Source organism: Astatotilapia calliptera, chromosome 20 (assembly GCF_964374335.1).
Source record: "Astatotilapia calliptera chromosome 20, fAstCal68.1, whole genome shotgun sequence".
In the NCBI taxonomy this organism is placed as follows: domain Eukaryota; kingdom Metazoa; phylum Chordata; class Actinopteri; order Cichliformes; family Cichlidae; genus Astatotilapia; species Astatotilapia calliptera.
This window is the reverse complement of record NC_137441.1, coordinates 34,944,552-34,963,839: the sequence shown is the minus strand read 5'-3', so window position 1 is coordinate 34,963,839 and position 19,288 is coordinate 34,944,552. Positions and strand designations below refer to the sequence as shown.

General features: G+C 40.8%; 1 protein-coding gene across 1 annotated transcript; it reads left to right on the top strand.

The window, feature by feature from the left end:
• The first annotated feature begins 15,278 nt into the window (after positions 1-15,278).
• Positions 15,279-19,191, top strand: tmem9 (transmembrane protein 9). Its single transcript, XM_026155106.2, has 5 exons — positions 15,279-15,674; positions 16,981-17,072; positions 17,209-17,317; positions 17,546-17,677; positions 17,782-19,191. The coding sequence occupies exons 1-5, from the start codon at positions 15,582-15,584 to the stop codon at positions 17,923-17,925; spliced, it is 570 nt and encodes a 189-aa protein (XP_026010891.1). The 5' UTR covers positions 15,279-15,581; the 3' UTR covers positions 17,926-19,191.
• Positions 19,192-19,288: the final 97 nt, after the last annotated feature.

Genomic DNA, 19,288 nt, shown 5'->3' with positions numbered 1-19,288 from the left:
CCAGCCCTACGCTGCTCAGCGCTACACCCTCCAGAACCAAGGTCCCTCTACTGTTTTCTTTGAGCAGAACCGGTGTTTGGGGGAAACAGAGGCGATTTTCATGTGCAAATGTCAGTCAGTCAGCTCCCAGCAATCACAGCCCCGTCTTCTCCAGAGATCGGGGCTTGAGACACAGCCTGAATAATTTAACAGCTCTGTGCCAGCGTGCTTTAGGGTCGCAACCTTCTAAAGTGATGACAGAAAGACGTTGGCTGACTTCCCCTCCCATTCACTCCCATTACCACTTATTTACCGTTCATGATTCCAGGCAGACAAAGCAAAAGGGCCACACTGGGGAAGAAAAATCATTGGCGCTGTATAAACTGTGTCATAAAGCGGAGCGCAACCAAACAATGACATTTTCAGAGCATCCCCAAGTCGGAGGCGATCCCCTCCTGTGCTACACTGTGAAATAAACACACGCCACACACATGATCACCCAAGCCAGCAGTCGCAGACAAAAGAGATGATGGACACACACAAAGAGAAAAGGTCGTGAAGTGACACACAGCAGGGACAGATGTCAGAGCAAAAACCTTACCGGTGTATAGGTGTGGATTAAGATTCAGATGGTCAAAGAAAACACACACACACAAAAACACACACAAATCGTTTATTTCAGGAGAGGAGAGATTACAGTGATTTTCAAAGTATGACAGAAGAAAGAACAGAGGAATAGAGGACATGTTGAAAGAAATTGATCCGTCCATCTGTACGGACACATTCTACATTTCTATCATTCAGAGGGAGACAGACAGCACCCGGCCTGACAAGGGTGGTCATCACTCGACTGCAGCAGAACTGTGACAGCACTGTGACGAGGATGAATAGACTGTCCAGTCACTCATACCTGCTGTCAGGGAAATTATATATTTACCCACTCCATTTATTTCTTTCATTTATACCCTTTACAACCTTTATTTAATTATCTTTTCAGCCATAAAAACTTAATAGCTTTGTGTGGACTGTATGCAACATTTCCTTCCATAAGCACGTCTTTGTTGTTGTCCACTGACAAACTGTGCATTGGTCCACTGTGTTTATAACAGTACACATTTGGAAATGCAAGACATCATCAACTCTTAATGCTTTCACGGGAAGATATCATTGGTGTGAAAGGAAGCAGCGGTGGAATGTGATACAGTGGGACGTTCCCATGGAGATGTCAACTGTGATAGCCTATTAGTCCAGTTGCTGAGATGCAGGACTGCTGGGAGGCATGAACAACATTTCCTGCTTTTTCATAAACCCCTCCCCACCCCCAAATCTGTTGTCTTGCCCTGTTGAAATGCAGCCAGTCAAGTTAAACGTTCTGCATTTACAGGCAGCTTAAAATGTCTGTGTGGCCATGTGGTTTGACCTCATGTCATGGGAATGCTTTACAAGGGCAGGCACAGGGGAAGGGAGGACAGGAGAGAGCCCTCTGAATTATTGAGAGTGATTATTTGGTGACTTATGGCTGGTGGCTGTCAGGTACGGTATGACAAACTGTGCCAAGCAAGAATTACACTTTCTCATTTCTACAGTGTCTATTTATCTGCCTTTCTCTCCCTGACCACCCTTCCGCTATTGAACACTTATCCTACTAGCTTGTCTGTCCTTGTACTTGTGAGTTTTCAGACCAACTTTAAGGGCATGTCCTCAAAAGTCCTGAAGCAAGGCGGCATGACAACTGCAAGGTTTTCTCAGGCGTGGGCATGTTTTTTACGCATAGCGACATGGCTGCAGATGGCAATTTCCATTAGTATGGTGGGTTAGTTGGTGCACTAGTTAAGGCTGAAATATCTCAGCCATGACATGATATATATAAATATCTCTTTCCCTCAAATTTCCATGTAGTGTGTTATCAACTGGTGTTTGATTTTGTTTTGATAGATCAGTTACTTTGTGAAATTGGTGTCCCTGACTCAGGACTCACACCTGCTATCGTACCTGTAGATTTTTTTAATCTATTATTAAGTTACAGTTTAGGAAATCTAACTGATGATCATATGTACTTTTGCTTCCACTCATACAGCTCAGGGTTGCAGTGGGGCTGGAGCCTTTCTGAGTGGTCACGGTTAGAGAGGCAGGGTACAGCCTGGACAGGTCACCAGTCTGTTGCACAGTTAACACATAGAAACAGTTAGATAGTCAAATTTATGCCTACAGTTTAGAAGCACAAGTTATTCTCTCTTCGAAGGCAGAGAATGGAGTTCGATGGCAAAATAAGACCAGGGGAAGGACAGCTCAAAGGCTGTTAGGGACTTTTGCATATAGCCTGCCCACTAGAGCTCACCAAGTAGTGAGGAATTTAATCAGACTCCAAAAAAATCAAAACAAATGTGACAGCCTTTAAAAAAGAAAAAAAATGGCAAAAGATGGGGGTAACAACGATTAGGCAGCCAAATCAATCTGAACAAGCACTGGGAGCTGCAAGAAGTCTTTTTGATAGAACAAGAGGAGGCACAAAGGAAACGATCAGAGCTTCAACATGGAGCTGGTCTGACGCAGTGCAAGCTGTGTGTGGGGTCCACTTAGTGAATAGACAAACTCATGGATGATGAGTGGACACAGTGTAGGGACAATCTTGACTTTGGCTGAACCCATTAAGGCTGAGAACTTCTCTCTCAGTGAATAACAAAGTTTGGAGTTCTTCAAGACCTTTCATGGCGTTCGCTATATTTGTGCTTCTCCTTGAGTGGTTTTGTTTTTCTTTTTATTGTGAACATACCAGGAGACCCATTTTCCCATTTCTAATTGACATTCCCAGTTGCATAATGTTTCTAACTGACTGATCAGGTATCAGAGATGGAGTTCTTTGTGTAAATGCAGTCTGAATTATTCATACAGGGCTGTCAGAAAAAGTGAGAGCGAGCAAGAGAGAAGGGGCATTTTAGAAATCAGCTCGATAGGCCCCTGACCATGAATAATTGATCTGAACTGATTAAAGTTTGCAGTGATTACCCCTCACCTCCCCAACAGATAAAACGCCACATCTGTGTTTGCTGTCTCTTTACTAATTCTCCTCTTTCTTTCGCTCCTCTCGCTCAAACATGTTTCAATTAACCACACGTGGTCCTGCTCTGTGAGCTGGAATGCACCAGTATTCTTTACTACTTGTGTCTTCACAATTTTCTCCGGTTTTCCAAACAATATGCTGAGTTGCCTCTTCTTGTGTTTCTGTAAAGAAAGCAATGTGTTACGTGTCCATGAAAAAAAAATGCAATCATCTCATTGCAGTCTCAAATATTAGACCTTGATTAGTCACTGAAGTGCTGAAAAACACATATTTTCTCCTCCTCCCCCCTCAGGCAGTGAATCCTCAAATAGCAATAGACTCTGTCTCAAATACAAGTGTAATTGCAATAGGCATAACCGTCTGATGCGGTCTAACACTTACTTACTTAAGATACTGTGCTCCCAGCAGAGCTACCCTCATCAGCTTCACTGCACATCATGCACAAACACACAAAGCACACTCATTGTGCATCTGGGTCGCTTCTCACTTTCCTCAACCTTCAAGGTCCAACTAAGGATGGCACTTTGATCCGTGTTCCAGAGCCAAAGAAAGAAATGCGTGACAGAGAGCGATTCGAAGGAGGAGAGAAGCGGGAAACAGGAGGGAGTGCAGAAGAGTGACAGCTAATGACAGTAGCTACAAGCTGTGACCTTTAGCGCAATCACACAAGCATGACGCACCAGGCTCAAGGTGACAGAGGATCTGGCTACTTTGGAGGGGGATATTAAGAACAACAAAGCTTTGTGTGTTTGTGGTTAAGCAGTCATGGTCCAGCAGTGGCAATGGAGATTATAGCTACACAGGTGATCGATAGCCATGTTATTTTTGTCAGAGGACCCTGGCTAACTGTGTGTAAATGCACTTAAAGGCAAAATAAACATACAATACAAGTAAAGTCCAACAGTGCACACACGCTCCTTCGCATTACTCAAAATACACACTCTGAAACATACACACTTTGTTTGCCACTAATTTTCTTGGTAATTACTGAAAGGTAAAGAAAAGAGAAGGTTCTGCCTTCAGTTTCCCTCAAATCCCCTCAGGATCATTTAAGTCTGTCTTTTTTTCATGTAAACCTGGATTAACGTTTTCAAGACACCCCAAAAATATCACTGCATGTAAAGAGGTAAAAAGTTCAGATTTGCATAACATAAGAAACCAGTCCACTTGTCAGAGGGTGACTGTTAGGTTTTGTATTGTTGATTGTCATTTATGCTTAGAAATATTTAACCATATATGCTTAGAGGTGTATAATCAATTGTGTAGTGATAGGATGTATGATCTTTAGCAGGCTGCAAAGGCTTGGTGTGTATTCCACACTGGAATGCACACCTACATCCTGGGAGCATGGGAAGAGGTCGTACCTTGTCTTATTGTTTTATGGCAGGATAAACGTATCTATATCTGTTTTAGGTTAAGTGCCTTTTGTTTAGATGAACTGTTGGACTTCCAGACCAGCAGGTTTAGGGAAGTCATTTATGGGGTCACACTCTGACCCCACACACACACACACACACACACACACACACACACACACACACACACACACACACACACACACACACACACACACACAGTATTCTTTGTTCACATGTATACCTATGTAAGATGTTATATGTTAATGACCCTATGCATATTCATGTAACCACAATAAAAGGAGTGCTATGGGGAACCTGGCTGAGAGTCTGACGGAGGTCAAGTGGTGGAACGACACTTGGCTCCAGGCAGGTCTCCCTCATGCATGAGTAACAAGAAGAACTTTGCCTACTTCGTGTCTTGCTTGCTGTGTAATTATATTGTCTTCAACATTCCAGCGAATAGGTTCAAGCTACAAACCTATCAGTGACCACTTGTCAACCCTCTTTTAAATATTCTGTAGACATGTGTAGTGCTGTGAAAAAGTATTTGCGCCCTTCTGATTTGTTAGGATTTTGCTTATTTTAATATTAGCCAAAGATAACATGAGTGAATACAAAATGCATTTTTTGAATGATTTCAAGCTATCCAAATGTATCCCTGTGTGAAAATGTAATCACCCTTAAATCGTGAATTAAGCATATTTTTTTGGAAAGCTTAGTTCACCTTTTCTAGCTACGCCCATGCGTGTTGTTTTAATGATAACTAGTATAAATACAGATAAAAAAAAAATACATGTGACAAAGTGAAGTAGGCTATAAGATCTCAAAAAGCAACACATCATGCCTCTGTGAGAGATCAAGCAGGAACATCTGACCTATCACTTTGGAAAGGGTTACAAAGCCATTTTTAGGGCTTTGAACTGCAGAGAATGATGGTGAGGGCCATCATCCACAAATGGAGAAAACTTGGAACAGTGGTGAACTTTCCCAGGAGTCGCCACCCAACCAAAAATTACTCCAAGAACACATTGATGACTTCTCCAGGATGTCACAAAAGAACCCAGAACAACATCTAAAGAAATCTGAACTTTTTGTCAGGTTTGCATCCCGTTGCATCTGGCGTAAAACTAACACAGCATTTCATAAAATGAGGATCATACCAGCAGTCAGACATGGAGGTGGCAGTGTGGTGGTCTGGGACTGCTTTGCAACTTTTTTCCCTGAACAGCTAATGTTCACCCCACTGTGTTTGCATTTGTGTAGTCTACAGTCATGCTAGCAGCACTTTGAAGCAAACAGCACCTACACACTATGTGATTTTAGCAATTTTATGCTTTTCTTGCAAGCCACATCATGTAATAACAGTGTGGTACATACATAAAGCAAACATTTACTTAATATATGTACAATACCTACTCAAAATTAGGATACAACACATGTCTGCAACTTCTCTGCCTTTTCTTTTTTCCTGCTCAAATACAAACATTGCATCAACATTTTTATGATTGTGGAAACACTCATTTTTAACTTCATCTGTTCCATCTGGATTTGTTTCTAATCTTTTCAAAGGAGCCAGTATGTCATTTCATGCTATGCTGTTCATACATTATTAGCATTCTAAAATGCTCATGATGACAGAGTTCATGATGACTGCAAAGCAGATCTGATTATGTTCACCATTTTAGCTTAGCATGCTGTCCTGCTAACATTGGTTACCTGCAGAAGTGCCAACAGCTGAAGCAGGATGACATTTTCTATGTTGGCTGCTTGGTCATAAACCAAAGAACTGACAGGTAGCAGTAATAGTATTGCACTAACTTGGTGTTAGATGAAGAGTAAAGGGGATGACCACAAATGACACAAACTCACATGCAAGCAGTGCTCCTGTATTCCCTGAAACCAATGAGAGCTTATATTAACAGGCACAGGTTATATCTAAGTGAACATCTCGAATAAATATTAAGCATCTTCATTGCAGCCTTCTTCATGAAGAGATCTTAATTATGTTGCTTGTGTTAAGGTTCAGATATTGAGGAGGGAGAGTACAAACAACCATTGGTCCAGAAGATCTTGGTCAAACAATGATTTTAATGAATACACACGTGTGGGAAGACACTCTGTACGTAGACAGCAAGTGATCTTCGACTTAATCAAAGCATACACAGATTTTATAGCATCAGGGTTTGATTTACTGACGCCCCCTTCATGCGTCACAGACAGGTTATATACATACGTCAATATCAAAACAACAATGACTTTTAGATAGTTCAAAAGAACATCATCTTCTATTTTCATGGCCGATTCCTCCGGTCAACCTTTTGACTTCCCGTTCAGCCACCCATTGGGCAAGACCTCGTTCCTTATTTTCAGAGACACCAAGGGATGGTTCCTCTTTTTATAGAGACACTTTCGCAGTTCGAACCAGACATGACTAACCTCTTTCCTATAAATAATTCATCTGTGTGTGTATGTGTATGTCACCTCTCACTGACTGTCTCTTGTCCTTAAATGCTCTTTCTCAATTCACCTGCTGCACTTCTGACCTTTCACCAGACCAGAGGCTTACTGAGACTATTTATATGTCATCTACTAAATGTTCTAATCAAAAACCTCTAATGAAACCTTAATATAAAATGATCTGATATATAAGTGTTTTGTAAGCATGTATGCAGTTTTAACCTTCTATAGCTCCAAGTCACTTGCACAATAGATTGTCCGGACATCGCGCCGAACAAAGCTTCCAACCCCCAATTAATTGACTGAGCTCCAACTCTAAGCACAGATATGCATTGTGTATAAAAAATACAAAGTTAACATCTTAAGGCCTTCTTAAAGCTATCTGTTACATTGTTAAAGCAATGATCGTCTTAGCCTGCTGCTCAAAATAACTTTCTGCTTTCACTTCTGCAAACTCTCTGCAACTTCCTGTCAGCCTGCAACTTAGTCTTTCTGAAAGACACCCACTGTTTAAACCTCTGAATGCAATATAAACTACAGATTATATTTATTATTTAACAATAGCAGTAAAATAATTTCCCTGCTCCACACTTGTCCGCCACACCTTCCCTGGTTCATCTGCGCACTCTGGTTCAGTCAGAGAATAGACAACCTGCACAGTTGACCCCATTGATCTACAGGTTTTCTGCGGGGGGGGAGGGGAGGAAAATGGGGTGTACAGATAGGATGTGTCCAGTTCAGGTCCCTGGTGGAGGTTTTCAAGTGGCTGGGTGCTCTGTCTGTCCTGTCAGCCCTGAGCAAACACCCCATCCTAAAAGGGAAGGAGGGAAAAAAGCTCTCAGATAGCATCACACACGGCTGGCCAGGGCCTCACTAGTAGTCCACTTGTCTGCTCTCCCCTCCGCCGAGCCTTCGCAAGAGATGGGAGGAATACTAAGAGAGCAGGCATAGATTTTCTGCTGGAGTGGGGGCGGGGGGGTGGAGTTGTGGAGAATGAGAGGAAGGCTGCTGGTGGGTGGTGGGCTTGACTGCCCACATCAAACTCCCCTCCTTTTCTCTCACCCCTCTCCCTTTCTCCTCCTCTCCTTCTCATCTGCCTGACTCTGGAGGGACCCTGTGTTTGTCAGCCAGGCAGTGGAGCGTCTCCCTCTAACCCCACCTCCTCCTGGTTCTCTGTCTTTTCCCTTTTCTTTCGCAGTTTCGCTCTCACTCTATAAACCTCCACCTCTCGCTTACCCCGTTTCCCTTGTCTTTTCACCATCCCTGTTTTCTGTTTTCCTCACGTCTGGTAAACAGCCTCTCTACTCCTCCATTAAAAGAAGGCCTGCGATGAAGTCTATAAAGACCAGAAAGGGAATGAGATATGACAGAGGCTGTTAAATAGGGTGGGCTAACTCAGTTTCACCTAAGGGAGTTAAAGAAAAACACTGAAAACAATCACTTTATGCTTAATATTAAGGAATCCCATTAAGGAAATTTTGGATGTAGAGCCCTTTACTGCCCTGACTGCAAATTAAGTCGCACTCAATCAATTCTGCACATGAGAATCTATTTTTCAGGTTTCATCTGTAAGTGTACTAGTGCACATGTGAAAAGAAATGGTAGAAATCCTTTAGTGCTTGCTTGATAAACAGAAGTTTTTTAAGCATATTAAGTTCATTTTACTATTTCATTAAAAATTTTAGCTCATTTTGAATTTGACGGCAGTAACGTATCTCAAAAAGGTTGGGACAGGGTCGTGTTTGCCACTGTGTAGCATCCCCTTTTCTTTTAATAACAGCCCATAAACATCTGGGAGCTGATGAGAGCAGCTGCTGGATTTTGACAGGGTACCTTTGCCCCATTCCTGCCTGATTAGGATTCTAGCTGCTCGACAGTGCGGGTCTTCTTTGTCATATCATTCATAAAATGGTATGTTTTCTCAGTTTAAACATTTGATATGTTTTCTATGGGTTTGTGAGATTTGTGAATCCTTGCATTCTGTTTTTATTTATATTGTTCAGAAATCTCCACATTTTCAGATCAGCGTTTGTAACTTAACTGCAGACATTTCAGGTTGACTCCAGGCGTCTATTTGGCTTTTAAAAGCTAGATCGAGCTCCAAACCTACATCACGCTGATCAAACATTGGATTTGTACATTATGAAGAAACACATTACATTATGTCGGGATGAAATATTATTTTATATTCATAATCTATGTTACTATGCATAATCCTTATTATTACTGTTTCACCATTTATGATTTATCATTGTTATCATTTCATTGACACATTTATTGAAACTGGTGAGGTTATATTAAAGTCTGTATTTCAGGTGTTAGCATAAGCACATAATCTTTCATTGCAGGTGCAACTGTAACATGTTATACACATATTGCATAAGTAAAGGGTTGAAGCTTGGTCAAGTTAATTAATGGTTTGAAGCTACGGGCAGCGCGATGTCTGGCCAATCAATGGAGCAAAGTTCAAGCTGGAAGGATTGCTTATATATATATATATATACAATTTAACAAATGTTTTCTATGATTGTTTAAGAAAGGAAATAAAGGCCGTGTGCCCTGTGCTGTGCCTGGTAACAGGTGATGTAGAGGAAGGTCATGCACTTAGATTAACGACACAGACACATAGCCTGTCTGGGTGAAAGGATTGCAAGTGTTGTTTAAGTCTAGACAAGTAGAACAACAGGATGCATCTGGAGGAACTGAAAGAGGAACTGTTCTGTTTTAGTGATGCGAGGTACTGGTCATCATAAGTATAAATATTACAACCACCTATTGTTAGGGGGGAGATGGAGTCTGATGTTTTACAGAGTCTATCTTCACCACATATATGTGTTTTAATAAAATAATTTGTGTTGACCCACTATGGACTTTCAGTCGTATGTCTCTTCCTCAAAATTCGAACCGCGACAATTACTTTCCTATTTTTGAAATATTTAATTGATTTCTGTCATTTCCTGCACTGACCCTACACCATCCTACATTTCCAACAGTCAAGATGACTGAATTTTATTTTTGTATGTAGTAAGGCACTGAAAAGTAAAGCTAAAACACAGTTTATGTAAATCTATCTTTAGATCATAGCTGCAGAACTCACTGCCAAAGGCTTCACAATATCATGAAATGTTTCTTCTTCAACAGTGAGTTTTGTGGGTCACATGAGAAGCATTTCTGTAATTGTTAATGTCATAATAAACCTAATATGCTTCCACTGTACTGGTGTGAAAGGAGAAATCTAAAACCAAATCAGTCTATACTAATAAAATTTGAGGCAAATTAAAGAAAACTATGTGCTCAACAATGTGCAGACACTTAACATATATAGCTTTAAATGTAACTTACTTAGCTCATGTCTCATTTTCCTTACTGTCACCTTCCTCCATCTTATCTTATTCCTTTACTCCTCTCTCTCTGCTCCTGCCGCCGTCTCTGGACGAGTCATCCAGAGCTCGCTCCATGTGTGTTGAGATTAGTGGTAGAGTGTGGGGCTCTATTGATTTCTGAAGCTGTGAGATGACAAGTTTGATTCTATATCACAGGGTTTACGTCTGATTTGTTCCGGGCAGAAAGCACCAAACAAGTTACTCAACCGTACCGCCTGTGAAGACATTTTTACTTTATATCGTTTATGTCTCGAGAATAGTTTTGTTTGTGTATGTGAAAGTGTCAGTGGCAGTCCGTCGTGGCGCACCACTGAGCTGCCAGGTCACATTGCAACAAATGCCGAAACAAAGGAAGATGACTCACGGTGACATTTGGCAAAGGAGGCCCCCTGTGGATGAAATCTATCATGCCTCCAGATGTGGCCTGCAGCTGGGGTAGGTAGATCACAGACTGACACAAGGAGATGGAGTAAGGGTGTGGCAATGTCTGTATCACCTCATTAGGGAAAACTTATCACACAGAAACCTCTGTCCCTGCCGTTTGGAAGGAATGGAGTCTCCTTCCAAAGGAGCTGACAAAGTTTTCTGATCATGGAATCGCTTTGTCGGGGAAAAAAGGCTCTTGGTGACTTTTGGCTGTTTACCTTCCTCCTTCTGTTTTGAGCTTACTCTGAAAGAAGATCCACATCGATATCTATAGCTGTGCTTTTTGCTGACTGACGTGTGTGTTGTGTTTTGCTCGCTGACTTGATCGGCCAGGTGCCTAATATTTTTTATCTGTAAGGATTCTATGCATCGCTGGCTCTATAAATCAGTCTGGGGGGCCTTGTCACTTAAAGTAGACGTTAATAGCTGACAGTTTATTGACCGGCCTGCCTGTATTTGTTAAACCAGCAGGCTGTTTTTCCAAGACTACAACCTAAATTGCATCCTTATATACCAACAACAAACTTCCTTCCTCCCCCGCAGCTATTTATCTACCTTTCAATCCATGTCACCTTTCATTTCTTGCTATTGTTTTCAGCTGTCTGCTTGCCTGACCCCTGGTCTCCCTTGAAAGATGCGTGTGGATTTCTGGCAGCTTGCTGTTTTATTTATCTTTTTTGACCAATTCTGCAATTGGCCTATGAAGCTTTCTTTGAAGTTTCCCTGCATCTCTGCAACATCTTGTGCAACATCAAAGACAACACATTACACGGGGGCAGAGTTCAACCGAGAGCCACTGCAATTCAAGCATCATCGGCATGTTTCTCTTTTCTCCTTCTGCAGGGGTGCAGCACTGCTGAAGGAGAGGAATAGCGAGTGGTGGGCGGGTGAGTGTGGGGACAGCTTCCCTTCCTCCGTTTGTGTCCATCATGTGTCATGGCCGCTCTTGGCTTTCATGTTCTGTCTGGCTGAGTTTCCTGCTCCAGCAGTCTCTGTTTCCTTGCTGAAAATCGGTGTCCCTCAGAGGCAGGAGACACTCCCTCCTCTGCATCCATTTCAGCTCAGCTCAGCGTAGCGGGGCTCGGCTCTCACCTTGCTGACACCAGCTCCTCAGCAGACACCTTTCCCCCTGCATGGGCTCAGCTGGCTGACAGGCAGCTGTCCGTACAGATAAAGCAGAGCAGGGCACACACTGTACTCTGAGTCACCATCACTGCTTACTGCTGTAACACCTTTGCTATTGACACCTCTTTTGGTTACAACATTTCTCTAGCAAGCATCTCACGCTACCTCCAAAAAAGCAACATCACTGAAACTGATAACAGGCGATTTTTATCTTCTATCTCTGACTGAAGATCACACAGAGCTTTTTTTATTTAAAAAAAAAACATCCTGTAATTTAATAATTCTTTGATATTTTTTTTTTCCTGTAACTTCAACAGGATCAAACTAAACACAAAAAATGACAAGTATATTTCACATGTGGTCAATATTTAGACCTAATGCAGGGGACTTTGAGTGAAACACCTAAGAAGTAGTCTTTGTTTGATTACCATGGGAAAGAAAAATTCAATTCCAGGGGCCCAAAACAAGCCAGTGGCTGATGAAGACAAATGTGCAAACACATGTTGGCAGAATTGCTTTTTGGTTGACTGTGATCGGCTACGCTCAGGAGGGCGGAACCAGGAGTTGTGATTTATAGTTTTGCGCTGTCCCTGGATCACCACTGTCTGCTACCTCCCACTACTGTAATTACCACGTGTGTCCATTAGAATAGTCTTACTGCCCACAATGCATCACCTCAGCGGAGAGGAGAGATATCGCTTCAGAGATAGTCTTGTTATTCAAACAGTGTTCTCTCCAAAAGCATGATACAGAGGAGGGCAAAAAGACACTGCAGATGATGTGATAAAGGTCAAAAAGAAACATACTGAAAGGTTGAGGGGTGTATTGAAAATGCTAGATTAAGGACAAAAACCTGTAGATCCTATAGGTGAGTCATATAAGGTAGGTATTTATCTACAGTGCTGCTGCAGCTGTTTAGCTAATAATTAATTGGTTTTATGTAGCTCTATCTTTGAATTTCACAATATATTTTCTCTTGTTTTATTTTATATGCCCTATATCGTATCCACATTGCTCCAGATCCAAGTCTGCTTTGACTAACGTCTGCTGGTCGAGTTTGCTTTGCCTTGGGCCTTATAGCATCTCCTAGTGGGCAAAGTGCCTGATGCTTTCAGGTCCCTGGAAAATGAACGCTTTGAATAATGTGATTCAGTCAATACTTTCAGGTACCTTGACAAGTAAGAGAACTTGACACCCTCTGATGTTGTTTATGAGTTGAATTTCTCTGCAGTGTTTCCATTATGGATCATTTCCCTTTGCTGTTTTATAGTCAGGCTGCGTTCGCAGTTCACCGGCTAAAGACTTTGTCAAAATATTTGTATCTGCCCGCATCAATTACAGTGCTTTTTTTTAGTTGAGTGGTAATAAACCACTTTACATAAACAACTACATTCATTTTTCTTTCCTAAATGAATATTTTTTTTACCAAGTCTACCCAAAGAAGAACTGAATCTTTTCCTTTCTTTTTCTTAAAAAGTCTGAACTGATAATGAGACCTGGCACTAGGCTCTGGTCAGTGTCATTTATGCTGTAATTGGCCTGGGGATTAAAGGGCAGCCATGCATCAGAGAAGATGAGAACTAAGTGGCTTACAATGACAGAAGTGAGAGAATGAAATATATTATAGACAGCTCGCACAAATCACCATCTAAAGCGTTTATTAGTCCAATTATGACGGAGATCATTACACGAATGAAGAAGTACATGCATGAGTTCATGAAGTAATCAATTGAGGAATCAATTAAAAACCAAAACACACTTAAAGCATTCAGAACTAACTTGCCAAGTGTATCAACAGCAAAAGGTCATTGACAGCATAAAAGACATCACCAGCCTAATATTGTCTGGGTGAAAGGTTTTCTCCACATAATCCGACCAGTTCTTGTCTTTTCATAAAACTAAACCTGCTCACTGTAAATAAAAATAAAACAGCAAAATTTAAATTTCTGACAAACATAAATGCCCGTGAAATATCACCTGTTAACTCCCACCCAAGAAAACAGCATCGTGGTTGGCATCTTTCAGTAAAAGAGTGGAAATCTTTTTTAATGTGTTGTTTTTTAAAGGAAGAATTTGAAAATAAGTAATTTGTACAGCATGAAAAAATGAGTACAAATATGGATTTCAGGGATTTCTTCTGTTGTCTGTGTATTTGTTTCACATGATTAAGTCTCCCATCACTCATATTTTTTAGGCGTACAAATAGCTCAACAACAACCTTGTAGGCAGACATAAACTGACTGAGTTCACGTCCTTTGTGAGACTGAAATCCCAGCACTCCAAATCTCCAAACTATATATAGAATAAACAAGTTCTTGGCAGCATTGCAGCTGATTTAAGTGGTTGAATCACAGGTCACACGAACGACAGTGTTTACACACAGACGGCGCTCTGTTGTTCACGCTGATATCGTAGCTTATTAGAGAAACAACCACGGTCTCGATTGATCTATATGACCGAAAGCTCAAGAGGTTCAGGCTGAATTTGTGAGTCATTGATTTCTGTGGCTTATTAAAGGTATGAGTAGCTTACTATACAGAGAGATGTGAAAGCAGGATTACCAGGAAATAGGGGTATTGATTGGGTCAAGAAGCTAAGACTCATATTTCAAATTCCAAAATGGAAACTGGATTTGACTCAAGAGCAGTGTTGAGTGAAACAATATAAAGCATCCTTGATTATTCTGGTCATTAAAAAAAAGATTAATAAAGGCTGCTTCATGTATATTATACATATGATTGCTATTTGGAATTATGCATCATTGATATATCTAATTTTTAGACACATTAATATTTAAGCATTATTTTAATGTTGTAAGTGGTCAAAATGTAAACATTTCATAGCTGAATTGCTTATTCTATCATCTGCAGTTCTGGAAATACCTACAGGCAGGTTAGAATTACCAGAGAACCTAACTCCATGCATGTCTTTGGACTGTGGGTGGAAGCTTAAGTACCCGGACAGATCCCCTCGCAAAGGCCACTCAAAAAGGCTCCAGACTGGATTCAAACCCAGGACCTTCTCGCTGTGTGGGGGCCGAACTAACCAAACTAAAACAAAACAAACAAACAAAAAACCACAGAAAACCCTCTGTTTCTCCAAAATATGCTGCATCTTCTTTTTCTTTCTGGTAGCTTCCATCATATTCAATAAAATGTGCAAAGCTTGTGACGTTTTGGTAACTTTCTTTGATGGGTATGACATCAGACAGGCTGACCTTTTTCCTTTTTCTGTCTATAATTAAAAAAAAGTCTTCCCTTCATATGCAACTAGTAAAAGCCAGACTTTATTAAAGCGCATGTCCTGCAGAACCAGTCAAAATGTGAGACACTGTCTAAAGATATGTGTGCGTTTGTATGTGGGGGTAAAATGCTGTGCAGTCCCACATAAAGAGGGACAGTAAGTGATTATAATGTAACCTGCTTGATAAATATGCATTTATTTTATTGTACTTCTTATCTTGTCCAGAAGGTGGCGCCGTCTCTGCGTCTTTGCTGTCGGATTGTTTTCTTCATGTGTGACGAGTCCGGAATAAGGAAGGACAAAATTCATTTGGCGATCTTTGCTCTAAACAAAGTGAGAGCACACTTTCAACCTGAATGCAACGCAGAAACAGACGTTTTCCTCACTCTCACAGCGGAAGTTACCGCGTTGCGAGCTTTGTTTCTTCAGTTTTTACGACATTTCGTGTCGTGGATTTCCTGCCTTGCAGTGCTAGCTAGCTGCTATATTTTGACAGAGCCTTGCTGCTGATCCTTCAGTCGTCGTGCCAGTTGTTTTGCCTTTGGGGAAATGTCGTGTGGTTGGGGAAGATCCTGGATGTTTGCTGCAGCCGCAGTGGTGACCGTGTTTCTGCTGGATGTTGTCGTTTTTGCTCGAGCTAAGGTAAAAGACCTGCTGGTACACAGAGGATCTGTGTTTGTGGATTAAATGTCATCAAGTATCGCTTTGTTTATGGGAAGATGTTCAGTAAACTGTGCTCAGTTTTATTCAGTGAAATATAAAGATTGTATAGTTAAATAACGAAATGTAAAATAATAGTTCAAGGGCGATATTGTCAGCACAATTATGCAATTACATCTACTTAAACAATACCTGTTTATGTTAGTCTTACATTATTTTATCTAAATAATGATTATCTTGATTAAAGTTTTTGTCAGAATTTTCCCAAGTGCTTTTTTAACTAAACAACATAAGAATTTTCTTTAGAGACTATAAATCAGTTTTATTTGCGCACAGAAAAACATTATTAGGGTAAATATTATTATAATATAATATTATCTCTCTGAAAGATTTCAAAGACTCTGGAAAGAAAACTCGTGAGAGATGTGTCTAAATACCCCTGAACCACTGCCAGGACACTCGTGAATTTCTTAGCCAAGTTGGGAATTGTAGTCTTAAAGAAGACAATCAACTAGAAGTAGGAATACACTGCGAGGTTGCAGACTAACACAAACTCCAGTTCTGCAGAAGAGACGCCTTCAAAGCAGACTGAAGTCTGCCAAGGTCAACCTGGAGAATGAGTGTGCATAGAAAGTGAGTCCTTTGGTCAGATGAGACAAAAGGGAAAAGGTGTACAACTCACTGGGAATCTCATTAAGGTAGAAGGTATCATAAAAAATGGATACGTGAAGTGTTTGAAAGAAAACATCAAGCAGTCAGCAGCAAAACTGGGTCTGGGTTATGCTTTATTTTTCAACACGATAATCACCCAAAACATGCGTCACTCCTGTGAAGAGCTGCCTCCAAAACACCACCGAATTTGGAGGCGTTTGAGAAATTGTCCTGGGATCACTCAGGAGGTGTGTGTGAGACTCGTTGGAAACTGCAAAAGTATAGTATCGTAGGCTAATAATTTTGGCTCTGGTATTTTTTGGCTAATGTGAAATAATTTTGTTTCTGTGCCCAAATTAAAATTATGTAAAAGAAAAGAAAAGCTGTGTTTTTAAACTTCTTGCACTGTCAAACAGCACTTAAATGCTCCAAAAGATAAAGTTTTCATAGAGGATCTCAACATTTTGTCCTTATCTGTGTGTTTGTGCCATTTGACTTAGAATAACTTGAGTATATGTCAGAGTGTTTGTTTGTATAACTGCTTGTGTTAATAACAGAGAGACGTCTGAAGTGGTGCTGTGGGGGAAAGATGGGCTGAATCTGGGCCACTTTTACAAAAGTTCCTTAATTCTTGCAGAGCTTTGAGGATGTCCGCTGCAAATGCATCTGTCCGCCCTACAGAAACATTACCGGTCACATCTATAACAGAAATTTCTCCCAGAAAGATTGGTAAGAAGAATATTTTTATTTAGACTTTCATGGATTTTTAAAGAAAAGGCGTTACTCTTTCACTGCGCTAGTGTTTTTAGGGGTTTTCTTTCTCTTAGCTCAGTAGAAATGACAAACGTTTTCATGTTTTTCACAGCAACTGCCTGCATGTAGTGGAGCCCATGCCTGTTCCTGGCCATGATGTGGAAGCCTACTGTCTGCTTTGTGAGTGCAAGTATGAAGAACGAAGCAGCAACACAATTAAGGTACAACTGACTTTCTCTTGGATATGACGACATATCTTCCTCAGCTTTGATTCCCAAGCAAAGCGGGTTCATTGTGATTGTTTGTCATACAAGATGAGTCGTTGAAAATCTTGCAAAGCCTTTCTAGTTTATTGTTTGTTTGTTTTTTTTTTAAAGAAAAGATTTGTAAGAATAGTTTGCAAAGCTTATATGTTGGATTCAATGAGTTACTCTTGCTAAATATCGCAGGTGACCATCATCATTTACCTGTCAGTCGTGGGCGCCTTGCTGCTCTACATGCTCTTCCTGCTACTGGTTGATCCTCTTATCCGCAAGCATGACCCGTACACCCAGCCGCTGCACAATGAGGAAGACTCTGAGGTAACCATTCAAGAAGACAGCATCCAAGCACACTCCAGTGTATTTATTTGGGTTCTGTGGAGTTTAAAGTTCTTGATTTCAAACCGTCTCTGGTTTGTGTTCAGGAGATGCGTCCGCAGGCAGAGAGCAGCAGCCAGGCCAGAGGAAACACGGTGCTGGAGCGGGTTGAGGGAGCACAGCAGCGCTGGAAAAAGCAGGTCCAGGAGCAGCGCAAAACGGTCTTTGACCGCCACAAGTTGTTAAGTTAAACCTTAAGGCTGACCTTAACGCCAAGTTTAGAGTGCGTAACCTTCCTGGGCCGTCTGCTATTACACCAGTGGCACTGTCACAAAACCTCTTGTCATTGCTGTGCACCCCATCTGCCGAATTAATATTTAAACATTACACATCTACTACGACAATGTTTAAACTTGGTTTATTTACTAGATGTAAAAACTTGAGATGGGCAAAGCTGCAGTTTAAAGAAAACTGATGCTTGAAGCACTGCTGAAGACCTAAAGTCATCTCAACAAATCCTTTCAGCAAATTGCACATCAGTGCAGCTTTGAATGTCTTAATAAAATAATAACTTTTCCCATTTTGCACTGGCTGTCAAAAGCATTTCAGCTTATTGTGTGTTAATATTTATAATTGTTTTTCCTTCAAGCATAATTTATGATGTGATCTCAGAATAAGCTAACTTAATTAGGACTGCTCTGTCTATACAGTTGCAATGCTGTTGCTATTGTTTTGGCACTAATTATTTATTGGTATTTAAATCTGGATGAATTTAATGTATGATTGTTGATTTTGGACTTTGTATACTCACATCTGAGCAGCGCCCCACTCTGTGCCTTTTCTCTCTTTGTGTGGGAGATCGTGTTTCTCCCAACTTTACAGCTTTCTAAAAATAACAGACGGAAAGGTCAACTAAGAAATTTCACCCATTGTTAACTAGTGCTTGCATTTGTATTAATTTTATTCTTACATTTTCTGACTGAACCCAGCACCATAGCCATGTGTGGGGTTTTTTTGTTTGTTTTTTTTGTTGTTGTTTTTTCTGCAGCACAATTTGACGTAACACTCTTTTCATGCAAAGAGAGAAAAAGAAAAGGAGGCATTTATCAGAGTTTTAAAGGGACTCTCAGAAAAATCACAGGAGAATGCATTAAACCACTAAAGCTGATGATAATGTGGCAGAATCCAGATGCTTCGTGGCTTCAGGGCCTTGTGTGCATCATTATCTGTCAGTGAATTCCTGCTCGCATCCTATTACTGAAGCTCCCAGTTGGGAAATTATTAGTACAGCAAAAACAGGCACACTGGTTTGCATTACTGTACCTCATACACAGTATGATCTACTGAAGTTTATTGGTTTCTAATTTATCTTTTTAATTGATTTTTGATTAGTTGATTTGTAATTACTGTTTAATATCCCTTCTGTCAATGTATTATATGCATCTCTGGCCTAAGTGTGCTATAGAACCATATGTTTAGCTTGATGTGAAATAATAAAGGAAAATTCCTCAAAAAAAGGTTTTGGAATTTCTTTCTCCTGCAGTTACTTTTCTCCTTTCATATCTGCTGTTCCTGTTAATGGCGCTAGAGGGCGACAAAGTACACAGTAAGTGC